Source organism: Cydia pomonella, chromosome 15 (genome assembly GCF_033807575.1).
Source record: "Cydia pomonella isolate Wapato2018A chromosome 15, ilCydPomo1, whole genome shotgun sequence".
In the NCBI taxonomy this organism is placed as follows: domain Eukaryota; kingdom Metazoa; phylum Arthropoda; class Insecta; order Lepidoptera; family Tortricidae; genus Cydia; species Cydia pomonella.
Window position 1 is genome coordinate 21,136,766 of NC_084717.1, and position 17,121 is coordinate 21,153,886.

Consider the following 17,121-nt stretch of genomic DNA (forward strand, 5'->3'; position numbering starts at 1 on the left):
TGCATGTACCTATTGTGTTAGGTTTACTTTAGATTGAGGTCCGATAACCAACATTTTTAACGCTTGTTAGATGGTATCTAGTTGACCTTTTACGAACGTGTGTAGACGCCATCAATCCTGACCAATTACTAGAACAAACAATTTCAGTTTTTCTAATTAACATTTATATTTTTAACATAGTTTATTGCGTACTTTGCCAAGGTCTGAATGATTATTTATTTTATTTGTTATTAAAGGAGGGAGTGTTAGGGTCGGCAACGCGCATGTAACTCCTCTGGGGTTGCAGGAGTCCATAGGCTACGGAGACTGCTTACCACCAGGCGGGCCGTATGCTTGTTTGCAACCGACGTAGTTTAAAAAAAAATACAGCTACTATTTTTACAGGTAGATCCTATTGTATTATGACCCGATTATGCTCGTAATTAGTATATGTAACTTCAAATACGATAGTTAAAAAAATACAGCTTATTTAAGATTTTCATACAAAAATTTGGTTTTGTTCATTTTGTTTGTTTTACAAGCTGGAGTTATATAAACTGATCACAAGCATAGATATACCTTATGTCGTTGTATGTGCAAAGTTTCATTACAATCCAACACGTAGTTTTAAAATGAGAATCGCTGCGGAGTCTTAATGACACTACAGACATTATAATATTTGTTCCGTCAAACGGTACAAGCTGTGAGCCACAAACATACATAGGTACATTAACACATATATCAATGGTATATGCTCAAAGCCACGAGTCCTATTTTCTTATTTAACTATATAAACTGCATTGAAGCAAGAAAATAGAAGAATGAGATAAAACTTTTTGTAACTTATTTCTCTTCCTCGCGTTGTCCCGGCTCATGGACGCCTGGGGTCCGCTTGGCAACTAATCCCTATAATTGGCATAGGCACTAGTTTTAACGAAAGCGACTGCCATCTGACCTTCCAACCCAGAGAGAAAACCAGGCCTTATTGGAATTAATCCGGTTTCCTCACGATGTTTTCCTTCACCGAAAAGCAAAATACATAGCCATAAACATACATAGGTACATAAATATATATCTCGTTGGTAAATATGCTCAAAGGCACAACCCTTCTACTGCCGTTAAATAAGAAAATAGGATATCGACCCCTAAGATTTCAAGATTTCATTGCGATAGGAATTGTTGAACCAAAACCTCTAAATATAGCTGTGAAACGGTACGAAACATAATTATTTTCACATTTATATAAATACAGCTATTGATTATTCTCTGGTTCAGTAGATTTCTATTTCATAACAACATAAATTCCGGATCATGGCGATACTGAATGGCGGCTTGCGGTAAAATATTTACTTTTTATTCATAATATTCACCACAACGGCCCGACACATAGAATACCTCCGATACATACCGCATTTTGAATAACTAAATTTTGCGCTCGTCTCACTAGCGCCCCACGGTCCTTATACTAGTACAAATTACCTACAATGAAATTTAAATCATTATTAAAGCCGATGGTCCTGGGTTCGAATCCGGTTAGGGCATTTTTTGTCTCCTCTTGAGTCATGGATGTTTTCTATGTACTTAAGTATTTTTGTATTATATGTCTTCTTGAGCTTACTGTGGGACTAAGTCAGTATGTGTAAGAATGTCCCTATAATATTTATTTATTTATGTAAGTATATATATTGTTTTTGTTTTGTTACATTCGATTTTAAAACTAAAAAAAATCTATTATTTTTTCTAATAGCATAGATTCAAAACCTGTCATTTTTTCTTGCAAAGCTACAAGAAAAATTAGCAAGTAAGTCAAATTTGTTTTTTTTTTCGAAACGAAATAAGACAAAGACAACATGTTACTTGTTACATTTTAATAATGATTTCAATTTCATTACGGTTAGCCGCTACAGTTTAATTTAATTCCATCAATGGGCACTATCTAGGGGCAGTGATCTGTGACATGAATCGTGGAGTCCTCGTTATTTACGCAACACGTGTGAATTTTCCATTGTGTTCGGTTTATTTTTTTTATTAATTACTGAGGCCTTTTTATTGATTATAATATAATCCACATTATGGAAAATATTACTGTCGCCGACCTGAAGTAAATGGTATGCATACCTAATATCATGAAAATAGGTTTGAACAGAATCTTTGAGTAAACAGTGTAGCTACTTACCACGAAAACCGAAACTCGCAAATTGCGGTGATCTTTCTCTTTCACTCTCACTAAGAGGTAATTAGAGCGACAGAGAAAAAAATCCTAGCAATTTGCGAATTTCGGTTTCGGTTGCGGTAGGCCCCCTGTTATGTGGGAAATTAATGATTTACGATTTTTTTACATAGGTATGAATGACGATATGAAAAAAAAATCAGGATACTTGACTTACGCCCGATTCAAAGAATAAGATACGATAACGATAAGTTCTGGTTTAGATATCGTATAATTGACAGAAGCAGCTCGGTTCGGGCAACCAATGTCATTTTGACGTTAGAAATATTGTAGATAAATGTTATTGGAATCACAGCGGAATCGAAATAAACGTCAATTCTTAAACGTGTCTTAATCATTCTACGAATCGGGCCGTCATACAGTACAGTTTGTACAAACACATATTCCGTATCGTGGATTAATAGGTATTTTATTTATAGCCCTGACAGTAGTGATCCTGCTTACGAAACTGAAGGTCCTGGGTTCGAATCCTATGAAAGGCAGCTATGAATATTTATTCCTGAGTTATAGAGGTTTTCTAAGTAGAGCCAGACCAGAAATATATGATCATTGTCAAGAGGGCGCTGTTATTCTCATGTATAGGCTGACAGTTCAGTTTAGAGTGAAAAATGTAGTTCCAATGAAATTCCGCAATATGGCGCGTGATCATATATTACAGGTCAGGCTTTATATCTATCGTATATCGTCTCCAGTAGGGGTACTATGAGTAGAACCCATAGTACAAACTAAGCTTAGTTTAGGGCTAGGTCAAACTGTGCGAGGATTTCTTCAAAATATATATTTATTTAAATTGAATTTGAACTAATTCGATTTGATTTGATTTATGAACATTTCCGCTATTATTTCCCACAGCATCACTCATCGTCTCGCGTCTTCGGTTAGTATTCAAGTTTATTGTAATTGTTTAACACAATTTTATGTTAACGTTTTAGGACAGCAATAGGTAATATCGAATGCATTCCACAGTGCCTTAGTGTCTCACTGTAATACTTTTTTATCTATTTTAATAAACCTTTGGTACCTTCATGTATTGTGCAATAAACTTTAAATACCTAAATAAATAAATACAAAAATCATAAATAAGCAAACATCGCCCTATACGAGGCCAGATCATCCCACATCCATCGCTCCAAAGCCTCCGGAGATTTTCATGCACGCTTTCATCTACGATTTATCAAATTTCCCATGTGCACACCGTATTTTGAGAAACCTACCGTATTTTCATGGACTTAGGTGAATAGACTACGCAAATGCATAGGTACGTGTGCTGAGAAAAGTATACATTTCCAATTTAATCTTTGAACTACATTATTTCATATTAATTTTTAACTAACAGAAACGTCTGCGAACGATGCTATTAAGCTTAGAATAAATTTAAAGTGGAAAAATTACTGTCTTGGGTGAGACTTGATCCAGAGGCCGTGAGTTCAAGTCTCACCCAAGGCAGTAATTTTTTAAAACCTTGACATATTTATTTAAAATGTTTCAAGATATAAGCGAACTATTTACGTGCAAAGAAAATGCTTTAAATGTGTCGTTATTAGATACACCGGAGATCGGAGCTTGGCGGTCAAAATATTCATCCGAAAGACAACAGATGTGACTATACAAGGTGTAACAACATAGTGGGGATCCGTTTAAGGGCATATTCGGTATCGTGTTCTGATTAGGAAAAAGTAGAAGAAAAAAATGTTTGATGCGATTTTTTTTCTACTCATGGCGCAGGTCGTCGAAGTCGGCCAACCCTCCATACAAGGCCAAAAATGTTTTGCATCAAAAAATGTTTTCTTCTACTTTTTTCCTACTCCGGATTCCTAAACGGATCCCCACTATGTTGGTACACCTTGTACAGTTAGCAGCGGAAGTAGCTAAACAGGTCTCTATACCACGTTTATATACCACGTCGGTAGCAAACAAGCATATGACCCCCGTGATGATAAGTGTTCAACGTTGCCCATGGTGTTACATGCGCGTTATCGACCCTAACATAAATAAACCTTTATTTTATTTATTTTGTAACAGAGTTAAACATGTTTCCTCGAGAAAACCTTGGCAGCGAGCTCATTCCAGGAAATTCGAGGAAAATGTTCAAAGAGTTCCGCACGTGCTCTTATTTTTCAGCAGTAAAATTGTGTTCATTACTTCTGTTGCTGGCTGTATGAATAGCTTCAACATCACTTACACTTATATAAACATAGGTACATGCGGTGTCTAGAGAGATGGCTATTATAATATTTATAACATCCCGTAACAACCATTATGTAAATCCGGCCCACTTTTCACGGCGTATGTAATTCATCCAAATCTGCGCAGCCGTACCGCGTTTATGGATAACGATAAATATGGATTTTTCGGAACATCAGCGGTTTTACGCGAATGTGCGAATTCGCGATAGACTTGATTTACGCGGCACACATTGTATGTTAATGTTATATATGGTGTATTTCAACTTTCAGCTCATGGCCTGTAAGGCAAACTGAAAACGCTGAAAATCGCTTGATCAGGACTAGTGTTTGCCATCGGGATCCGAAATTTCAGATCCGTCGTGCAAACCCTAATGATTCAGAATGCAGACGTCCATTTTGAGATAAATAGCCACATTTTTTACGTTTGTGGTGTTAGTCCCAAAGTAAAAATTCTTCAGAATTACATATCATTACTAGCATCTGCGCGCAATTTTCAGGCCAATTCCAAATTTTTTTTTTATACAATTGTTTTTTTTTGTGTAAGACGATATTTTGTGTAATTCTTAGTATTAAATTTGATATATGAGTTATATTCATTAGTATTATATATGGAATAATATTTACATCAATAAATTGCTCTGAGAATTAGCTTAAGATAATAATATGTAATACTGTCTTACTATTCATAAGTGCTTGTTGCTAGGCCTACAAGTATAAAGTATATTTGAACTGAACTGAACTGAACTGAATGTGATGCTGATCTAACATGCGATGAGATGGTTCTAATCTCCTTTAGAGGACCTGCTGAATTTCGCATTATGCCAACGTTCAACCAAAAACGTCACTGACACATCAGTATTAGATCAGTAGCATATTGGGATTGGGGCCTGTAAGTCTGCGTGGAGTGATGATTGATATAAATACTCTTTCGGACCGATTCAAACTTTATGATACATCTAACATTTGCTAAAGATACGATATGGATTAGCTATATCAGTGCCAAAAGTGACATTTCTTCAAACAAAAACGTCACGTTTGACACTGACATACCCAATCCATATCGTGTCTATAGGAAATTTTTGACGTATCTTAAAGTTCGAATCGGGCCACGGGCCTCAAACTATATCCATACCAAATTTCATCTAAATCGGTTTAGCGGTTTAAGCGTGGAGAGGCAACACACAGATAGACTGAGTTAATTTCTTATCTATAATACCTATTTGTAGGTATTCACCTCGTAGAATAACATATGGCTATTGGCTAATAAATGCTATTTTTATTCGTTATAGAAGTTGTATTTATATGTTGAAATTTAATTTGAACACGCGACCGACGTCCGCAGAATAAACTAGTGGTAGCGTCCTTAATCGCCTTTGCGGTGCGGGTTCCGGACGAGCAGTCCGGTAATGTCGGGCGACACGTTTTCGCTCTCCCCTGACGTCATAATCGCGTCAGCGAGCCGTAACTCACGACCAGGCTCTTACGTCCAAGCTAAATATTTTCTAAGAATAGGAAAATATAGTTCTCGGACAATATAGATGTAAAAATTATATTGCCAACGACTTTTACATGCAATGTAAAGAAATAATTACATTTAGGTGAAAATAAATGCATTCAAACTAAAACAAAACTGAAAACATATTAGCCGACCGTAGTTTAAAATAAACACTTTCTTGTAAGACTATAGATAACTATACCCTACCCATAGTGTTGTGTTCCTGACGGTGAGTAAGGTTGCCAGAGCTCAACGAGGGGCGGGAGGTGGTTAGGGTCGGCAACGCGCATGTAACTCCTCTGGAGTTGCAGGCGTACATAGGCTACGGATACTGCTTACCATCAGGCGGGCCGTATGCTTGTTTGCCACCGTTTGTAGTATTAAAAAAAATATTTTATCCGTGTTTTTGTCCTTACAAAACATTTATCTCTCATCACAAGTTCTCACAAATTATGGTCACAGAATAAGCTAGCGTCCCTAATCGCTTGCGGGTCCCGGAGTGTCCGGTAACGTCGAAGCGACACGTAAATTTACCTCATATTATACGTAGTCAGTTGAATCTGTCTCGTTCTGATCTACGTCCGCAGAATAAGTAAGCGTCCCTAATCGCCTTTGCAGCGCGGGTACCAGAGTCCGGTAATGTCGAGCGACACGTTTTCGCTCTCCCCTGACGTCATAATCGCGTCAGCGAGCCGTAACTCACTGAGGCTGTTAGTCACACTGTTCACTGACAAATCTTAAACCTTAATATTTTTTTGTAATGTGGTAATTGTAAAATAAAAACTTATTCTTATTATTTTATAGTGACATTACCGGAAGTATTAATTAATTGTATTATAAATTGTAATTTAATGCATGGTGCATGCTAATTGATATTATCAATGAAACATAATTTGCAAATATATGTATAACCATCGTATGCAATATCATGTAGTATACGACTATGTTCGACGAATAAAGTATTTGTATTTTTGTATTCATTTTCTAATATACATTCGGCGCATCTCGCCAATAGATCAGACCAATAGTTAGAGTTAGACCAAGCTAAGTTGGCAGCGATTTTGGTAGTTCAGACTGTGCAAGGGTTATTTTAAATGACAAACTTCTATCAGACTTAGCTTAGACCAAGCTCTAAACAAAAAATATTTATAAATATGAGCTTTAAAAGGTTTGAGAAAAAGCTGTGTTAAATTTTTTGGTAAATTTTACGAGTATTGTCATGTCCATGGGATAAAAAGATTTAATGAAAAGCTTAGTACCGTCGCCATCAGATATATTGGAGCGGGCAAGGTGCTCAAAAGTATGTGAACACGCACTTTTATGCATTGATAATAGGTAACCTGTCCAGATATTTGTGAGCACCTTGATAGCTGAGACACGCGTCATACTCGTGAACGAGTGCTGTTTGTAGAGACCGGTCTGTTTAAGCTTACACGGGCTACATGTTATGTTATAAGTATGTAAGGAGTGTACAGATTTTTAGGGTCGGCAACGCGCATGTAACACCTCTGGAGTTGCAGGCGGCCATAGGCTACGGTTACTGCTTACCATCAGGCGGGCCGTATGCTTGTTTGCCACCGTCATGATATATAAAAAAAATAACTTTACTTTTGAGTAGCATTATTAACGTGAGACACTTCATTCGGTTCTTGTCTGTTTGTTAATTTCATGTTTTTTAATTATTTATATAAGAATTCAAGTCCTGGAGACCGTTTACATCTCTAAGGATATTTTAATGATCCTTTTTAATTTTTTTTTTCTCTGACACTTAGCGACTTTTACATCTCTAAAGAATTTTAGTATTTGTTGTTTGTATTTTTTTATCATAGTTTTTTTTGTGTAATTCGACATTAAGAGACTGTATACATCTCTAATAAAATATCTAATATTTAATTGATTCCATATTTGTAATTGTATTTTGTTCTTTTTATGATTTTAAAAATTGGACATGTAAAAGTGCCGCTGTGGCCTATTTGCTAAATAAATGTTTGTTTGTTTGATTTCTTGGTCGCTCCAATACCTATATCTTATGGCGACTGAACCATAAGACAATAAGACTGTACCATGCACTGCAGGTAGTATCAAAATAGTACCGGTCGATTTATGACAGACTAGAACCAAAGCTATTGATTTAATTAGTGGACGAGTGGCCATTTTGTTCGAAATATAAAATTATAAAGCGTCTGGTTGACGTAACTGGTGACCGAAGAGTTGGCAGCTTCCTCGCACAACATATCAGTATTGCGATACAACGAGGAAATGCCGCCAGCATACTAGATACGATGCCTCAAAGGCCCATTTTAGATTAAAGCTTGTCATAGTAATTCTTTGTATATATCCATTATGTATATTGTTATTGTAAATAAATGATTTATTATCCTTAAATTAGAAAATAATTAAAGAAATATAACAAAAAGTCATATTTATTACAAATGTGAGGTTGCTATGTAACCTCTCATCTACGAAACGACTAGTCTTACAATTTTGTATAAACCACTGGAAATAGGTATTGGTCTATATTATAGATTAGAGAAAAACTATTAGAGGTCCACTGACGAGCTTGAGTGCTAAGAAAAAATTGAAACTGTTAAAATGTTTGAAAAGTTTATGGAACCCTTGGTGGAAGTCCGATTCGTAACTGGCCGGTGTTTTAGACACGGAACCCTAAAAAATTACCAATTTCTCCAGTACGTATCGTAAGTTGAACTAGAATAAGATAAAATAAAAATCCTTTTGTTAAAGTAGCTATGTACGATTATTTAGCCAGCGTCAGTCACCAGGACATTGACGTTAAAACTTTCATAATTTCGAGGTTTCTATCAATTTGTCAACTAACTTTTAATTATAAAACATTCTATAATTTAAAAGTTTCACAATTAATGCTCTAAATTGATATTTTAGTGTTTTCGTTTAACCTGAATTGAAATTTTAACACATTATTAAATTATATTACAGTACATATGAGGCTACTTTAAAGCACTAGTGCGAGAAGTAGCATATTACGTTACTGTGTCGAACATTTAAAGGGCCATATGTACTGTAAAACGTTGTACGATACATGTGCGAATAGGTAATTCGCAACTCGTGTCGATTTAAAACACTCCCTTCGGTCGTGTTTTAATTTATCGCCACTCGTTTCGAATTTCCTATTTTTCGCACTTGTATCGTAATGTACTATTATCAACTTATGTTTACACGAGAATAGATATTTTATGGTTAAATACCAAAGTGTTGGCGAGTTCCTGATATTTCGGTCCACTTGCACGTTCTATCTTTAAATATCTAGTATTTATAATGTAAATAACCATGTTAGCTTAAAACCGTATAATATTTAACAGACTTATAGGTACGTTAAATAAGACTAAACACATAGAAGATGCTCTTACCTCAGGAGGACATTTCATTGTGAATCCGGGGCATTATCATTTACAAATGTTCATTAAAACACGTAATTTTATTCAAAAAAGAAGCACAAATATTTTACACATCACTCAAATAACTTATTTGTATAAAAAGCACGTAAAAATTAGGTTTTAATCACATCAATATGGAATACTAGTGATTGCCAATATCGTTTTAAGTCTACCCTCATTTGGCAAAAGTCAATCTTAGATGCGTTTCGTTACACGCAAAGTGTACAAAAGAATCGAGTTACAAGATGCGTTAATAAAACACAAAATGTTAAAATATTACTTATTAATTGAAAATACGGAACCCATGAATCATAAAATATGTTACTAAAATTATTTTTGTTTATATGTATTATTTGCTAGCAAAATTGGGGACAGGCGAACCTAACAAAACACTCATATTTTTGCCAAACTTAATTGTGCCGAGCTCAGCGGAGATACCGTACGAGCGTTCATTATATAACCCGCGGTATGCGACACATGACACGGCATAACGTTACAAAATTACCGATACCTAAATAAATTACTACACATTACACACACATTAATTATTATTATATGTAATATGTCTGTGTCTAACGGTTTTTTATTAAAATTGCTACAATTTTTGTGTAGTGACCATCGTGTACCTTACGTGTTTGCAAATAAGGTTCACGAATTACTAATTACCTACTCGAAACTATTCTAAACGTATTCTCGACGATGGTTCCTACGGAAACCCCAATTAGTATGGCGGAGTATGGCGGGAAGTACTAGGTAGGTACCGTCAGCCGTAAAAGTGCAACAGTGAGCTGCGAAATTGCATGGAGAGATTATGAATGAATTTAATGATAAAGTCGCCAGAATTTCTAATACCACTATGACGATTATTTTTTTATTTATTTATTTAGAACACAAACAGTCACATATACAAATGAATTTGAAGTACAATGTAGAGTACTTAACATACTTAAAATCATAGACCTGGAGGTTCATTATTAAGTACATAATGTTAACATACATACTAACAGCAATAATATATATATAGCTATTTATCTCTATAATAATTCAATAGTTTTCAAGACCAATAAAATTATAGAATCAATAAATTGTCGCGGCCGCGGCCTCCAAAACACCGTACTTTGTCACTTTTCAGGTTATTCGTAGAAGCAAATCTCGTTCCTATAGCACTAAATAGGACGATTTGTAAGTGCTAGTTGCTAGGCTTACTTGAATAAAGAATATTTTTGACTTTGACCTTTGGAACATTCAGTTCAATTATGGAATTAATCGTTCGAGTATATACGGTAAACAAATTGAATGTCACTTGCGGCTGTTATGCGTGCACGGGAGACATGACTCGACATAACATAACAGAATTAAGTGAAAGTAAATTAATACAGTCGGTCGGTAATTGATGACAAATACGGCTCGGGCGTGATCGTCGGGAGCGGTTAGGCGTCGGTTTCTCATTGACGCGTCTTCCCGAGGTTTTCCCGAGGTTTACACTAAGCCATAGGATTAAACGAATTTTACACTAGGGTTCTTCAAAAGGGTTCTAGGGTAGGGGGAACATAGGGTTCCTCAAAAAAGGAGTACACAGTCCCTGGAGTTACAGGCGTCCATATTTGTATGCTATGGTGACCGCTTACCATCAGGCGTGCCGTATATTTGTTTGCCACCGATATGATATTAAAAAATGGACCGACGGACGGAGCGAGATGCGCAATTGGAATGTAACTTTTGTCTTATCAAAGACATACAGAAATGTCAAGTTACTAAGTGAACCTAAAAGTTGCATTATAACTTCTACAGAATCGAAGCGCAGCATTACTGGCATGGCTGGAACAAAAGTCAATTATACAGACAAGGACATCTAATTTGACTGCAGAAAATTTAAAATTTTATATTAATATCTTGATAAAATTACATTTTCTTCGGTTTCTTATTAGTACGGTCGCCAAATCTCAAAAGCCCTCTAGAAACACGATTTAATTGACTCGGCTCGGCCTTACCCACAACCGGTATCAATGTGTTCGGACAGTTCTCCTGATCACCGTACATGCGGTAGTAAAGCGGAAAAATGGTGGAGGGGATAGTAATGACGTCACAAAGATGGCGGCCGGACCTATTCTTTTTGGCGGTGTATCTCGAAAACCACTTAACCGATTTTAATCATCGAGGTGTCAAATAATAGCTTATATTATGGAGATTATTTCCTTTTCTACAAACATTTACGTGAAACCTATAGGAAAAAAAATAATCACAAAAAACAGTTTTTTTATAAAATTATTATTTTTTATTTTGTAAAAATCTCCGTAAATATTAGCATTTCGCAAATTTTGTTTAATATAAAACATATTGCTTCATTATCAAGGAATATAATGAGCCTTAAAACATACAGATCGAGTAATAAACAATGAAGCTACACTCATTTATTTGCGCATGGGTAACGATAACTGGCTTTTACCGGTCGAAACTGTGGTGACTGTTACGATACGTATTGAATGGAATTTATAGAGTATCGGTTTTAATTACTGAAATTATAATGACAATTATAAAAACCAGACACAATAATGTTACCTTACTTCGACGTTTAGTCTCTTTTTTCGTCTTAATCATAGGTAGGTACATATTTCTTTTTACTTGAAAATTTTATACAGGGTGAACTTTTAACCACCAGTCATACTCTGCGCAGCGACTTTATAGGTCATACTGAACAACTTTTACTATTAGTAGTCCCCAAGCCGCTCCGAGGCCAGATTTAATTGACTCAGCTCGGCCTTACCCACAACCGGTATCAATGTGTTCGGGCGTTTCTCCTGATCACCGTACATGCGGTAGTAAAGCGGAAAAATGGTGGGAGGGGATAGTAATGACGTCACAAAGATGGCGTCCGGACCTATTCTTTTTGGCGGTGTATCTCGAAAACCACTTAACCGATTGTATTCGTCGAGGTGTCAACTAATAGCTTATATTATGGAGATTATTTCCTTTTTACAAACATTTACGTGAAACCTATAGGAAAATAATAATCACAAAAAACATTTTTTTTTATACATTTGGTTGGTAGGTTTGTCTTATGTTTTAAAGCAGTAAAATCTTTCAAGTCGAAACACAGTATAAATATACATTTTGTTGTCTAATCTAAAAGTATGATGTTCATTGTTTAAGACTGATTAGTGATTACTGAATTAAATAACATGCTATTTGTTATTTTTGTTTTATTTTTTAAATCAGGTATTAATTTATTCACTATGTATCACTATACAGGCAAAATGTGTATCATAGTTGGTCTGTAAGTACTTACTACTTGTGTCGAATATAGGTATAAGATGAAATTTTAACCACCAGCCATACTCTGCGCAGTGACTTTACAGGTCATACTGAACAACTTTTATTATGGGACCAATGCCGAATCACGCAAGAAAATTTGGATCTGGTTAGACACCCACTGGCTGTGCCCTACCACACAAAGCGAGATGACATTCACAATGCCCATACCTCTCTTTTGGACGTAGTTTAAGGACGTACCCGGGTCCATGACGCATGCTCGCCACACCGCTGCTTAAAATAAGCTGACGCACCGTAAATTGAACTGCGTAAAAATCTCAAAAAATATTACACGGAAATCTTATGGCAGACACCGTACCGGTGACGTAAAAGACGCAACTGTTTTGCAAACAAAAAAGATTCGCGTGAAGCACGTCACTGCGATTCCGTACCGTCACCGTTTTTTAAACAGCGGTGTGGGGAGCATGCGTCAAAAACGGTACGCATACGACGCGTCACTGCGATTCCGTATCGTGACCGTTTTTTAAGCTGCGGTCTGGTCGCACCTTGTATTGTATTGTATTGTATTGTATTCGGGCGATTTTTCCGCAACTCGACGACTTGCGCCTATTTTGCGTGATATGTTGGGGGTGGGCTAGTCCTGCCAGCCCAGCTCCTCGAGGAATCCTATCAAACCTTTGATGTTGAGTAGGACCTCGGGGAGGTCTCTCGGAGATCCGAGATGTTTAGCCCTGTATGGAGTCACTCCGCTGCATTCTAGCACCACGTGAGAGACTGTTTCTTCTGTCTCCATGCAACCTCGGCACAGGGGACTGTCTGTGACACCTGTTGTGAAAAGATGTTTGTTAAATAGTCCATGACCTGTTATGACACTGGTTACCATACTCAGTCGGACCTTCCCTAGTTGCAGGAGCGCCCTTGTGAGTTTTCCGTTGATGCCAGGCATGGCTTCTTTTGCCTGTCTGCATCCAGTCTGGTTCAGCCAGTGTTCTGTGTGTAGTTTCCCTGTACGTGCCAGCAGCATTGAGCGTACCTTGCTAAATGGTATCGGAAGAATCGGTTCCGGACCAATCGCCCCCGCATTCGATCCTTGCCTGGCAAGCTCGTCCGCAGCATCGTTACCTCGGGATCCACTGTGTCCCTTGAACCATTGTAGGGTGATCTTGTTATTATGACATACCTCCATTAGTCGTTCGTGGCATTCGTGTATAAGTTTGGATGTAACTAAATGGCTATTTAGAGCCATTAAGACTGCTCTACTGTCGGAGAGTATGCGGATGGAGGATCCTACTACCTTCCTTGCAGTGATGGCAGCCGCTGCGTTTATGATGCCCATGCACTCAGCTTGGAATACCGAGTTATGGGCTCCTAGCGGAGTGGTGATCGACATGTTCAGGTCTTCTGAGAAGGTTCCAGAGCCCGATCCGCTGTCTGTTTTGGACCCATCAGTGAAGATTCTCAGCTCCCGGGGATTGAGTCCTTCATGATTGTCGTCCTCATATAACTGTATTTTGTACCTTTTATCGAAGATAGCTTGTTTGTGAATCCGGTCCGTGCCTGACCTAAGCACTGGAAATTCGTCATACACCTTTTCCAGGCATTTTGTGTGAAGAGCTCCTGTGATGTTAGACCATATCTTGAGGGTTCGCAACCTTACCGCTGAGAGACTGGCCTCTTGCTGTATGTGTAGGTGCAGCGGTGGAAGGTTTAGCATGACCTCCATGGCTGCAGTCGGGGTAGACCTCGTGCAGCCAGTGGTGGCCGCGCATGCGAGCCTTTGAAGTCTTTGTAGTTTGTCTCGTATGTTGCCTAGGTTTGTTCTTGGCCACCAAACCAGAGCACCGTAACAGAGTAAGGGGCGGATTATCGTCTTATAGAGCCAGAGGGTAATTTTCGGGTTGAGTCCCCACCTCTTACCAATCATCCTTCTGCACTGCCAGAAGACAACTCCCGCCTTGTCTATCCGTTTGTTGATGTGGTTGTTCCAATTGAGTTTATTGTCGAGAGTTAGTCCTAAGTACTTAACTTCATCGGACAGCTGTAGCTCAGTTTGGAAAAGTGTTGGTCTGGTAAAGTTGGTCGCACCTTTATATGGGACAGTCAAAATTTTTTTCGCGATTTCGGAATTGGTCCCATAGTAAAAGTTGTTAAGTATGACCTATAAAGTCGCTGCGCAGAGTATGACTGGTGGTTAAAAGTTCACCCTGTATAAAATTTTTAAGTAAAAAGAAATATGTACCTACCTATGATTAAGACGAAAAAAGAGACTAAACGTCGAAGTAAGGTAACATTATTGTGTCTGGTTTTTATAATTTTAATTATAATTTCAGTAATTAAAACCGATACTCTATAAATTCCATTCAATACGTATCGTAACAGTCACCACAGTTTCGACCGGTAAAAGCCAGTTATCGTTACCCATGCGCAAATAAATGAGTGTAGCTTCATTGTTTATTACTCGATCTGTATGTTTTAAGGCTCATTATATTCCTTGATAATGAAGCAATATGTTTTATATTAAACAAAATTTGCGAAATGCTAATATTTACGGAGATTTTTACAAAATAAAAAATAATAATTTTATAAAAAAACTGTTTTTTGTGATTATTTTTTTCCTATAGGTTTCACGTAAATGTTTGTAGAAAAGGAAATAATCTCCATAATATAAGCTATTATTTGACACCTCGATGATTAAAATCGGTTAAGTGGTTTTCGAGATACACCGCCAAAAAGAATAGGTCCGGCCGCCATCTTTGTGACGTCATTACTATCCCCTCCACCATTTTTCCGCTTTACTACCGCATGTACGGTGATCAGGAGAACTGTCCGAACACATTGATACCGGTTGTGGGTAAGGCCGAGCTGAGTCAATTAAATCTGGCCTCGGAGCGGCTTGGCGACCGTACTATATCTTAAGTCGACAAAAGGAGGCAGCATTCGTGCCCTGCTCATGTACTCAACATGCCAATCGTTAACACACAGTAGCGTGGCGTAGTCATCTCTCTCTATCACTCTTTCCTATTAGTGCGATAGTGACAGTTGCGTTCCGAGCTGACCAGAGATTTATCGAATCCACGCCATTTGATACTCGTAGGTTACGCAAATTCGATTAGTCGAATGGGGTTTCTGACACAACTATCGTAAAACTTTTAGCTTTATCATATGCTAACCAAATCTGTCATATTTGTTTATACATTATTTGCCATATGTATTGACCTCCACTTAAAGACAAAATTTCCAGTGCGTTTCAATTAATCTACACCTAATCGCCAAGAAGAGACTGCCGCCTAACGTACTCGACTAAACTCGGCGACATTCGGCCGCGTTCGTGTCCCACTCCCAAACCTCAGATTTATCGAATTCTGCTATTTCATAGGTTACGCAAATTCGATTAGTTAGTCGAGGGGTTTCTATAATGTCGTGATTGCGTTATGTCTGATTCTGGTAAGTTCGATTTACGGTATATTGAGTTTTAGACAATAAAGGCTGTAATTTCATTAATTAATGCTTCTTAGTTAATAGCAATGAAAACTGATGTTCATATTTGAATTGAGTCTCGTAAAAATATTGAAATAGATAATCAAAATAACAACTAAAATAATACAGGATGGCTACAGGTATGGTCACCTTTAAAAATAAAGTTATGGTTATAAATCCGGTAACCGGTCCCAATTAAACGAAACGGTATTGATAATCGATGTTATTGACATAACGTTAACGTTACTCTTCTCTTCCTCGCGTTGTTTACCAGGCTCATGAGAGCCTGGGGTCCGCTTGGCAACTAATCGCAGAAGTGGCGTAGGCACTAATTTTTATGAAAGCGTTAAAGTGCATATTTAGATATTTTTGAGCATTGTGACCGCTCAAATATCGGCGTGTTGGCGACTGTACTTTCAAGGTATCATCTTATTAACACACTGATAATAAATATGATTCTTGTAAACATTATGATTATCATTTTTGTTAGGCGTCACGGTAGACCTCGTTGGAGATGGCGGGACGAGCCTGACGCCTCTGACAGAGACTGGTGGGAGACTTCCGAGGATAGGGACACGTGGAAGATTAAGAGGAGGCCTTTGCTGCACTGCTGGAGTGGGACAATATGGGCTCATAATAATAATAAACATTATGATTACCATAATGTTAACATAGAAAAACAAGTGTTTTAAAACCACCACAAACTTAAGATACTTTTATTAGATTTCCGTAATTAAATTGTAGATAGGTACTGAGTGCCTACACTGTTAGTTCATCTGCCTGAAGCCTTGCGACTTCATTTTAAACTGGTGTCGCCAATGTTGTTTGTAAAATGGGGAACTACGAGTAGGTATTGCGAGTGGTCGAGGCGACTTGTTGCTGCTAAATGTTTTGCAGTACAAGCCACAGGGGTGCTACAAGCTACATTCCTTTTTAAGCGATATAATTTACCCCGTTAAAGGAACCTACTTATTTTGGACCAGTTATAATTACCTAATTACAGTTATAATTAATGTCACCACCTTCCCACCGCGGAAAGAAATACCTACGCAATTTAAATATAACAAATCA

The 17,121-nt window shown here is 37.4% G+C and overlaps 2 protein-coding genes across 3 annotated transcripts in view; both read right to left on the reverse strand.

Annotated features, from left to right (window-relative positions):
- Positions 1 to 9,476, reverse strand: part of LOC133525470 (proteoglycan 4-like) — a 58,062-nt gene extending 48,586 nt beyond the window's left edge. The window contains exon 1 of the mRNA XM_061861719.1: positions 9,277 to 9,476. Within this exon, the coding sequence (XP_061717703.1) occupies positions 9,277 to 9,294 (18 nt within the window). The 5' untranslated portion in view covers positions 9,295 to 9,476. The remainder of the gene's footprint in view (positions 1 to 9,276) is intronic.
- LOC133525472 (dopamine D2-like receptor) overlaps positions 1 to 17,121 on the reverse strand; it is a 402,684-nt gene that overhangs the window by 92,862 nt on the left and 292,701 nt on the right. The gene's annotated exons all lie outside the window — the stretch shown is intronic.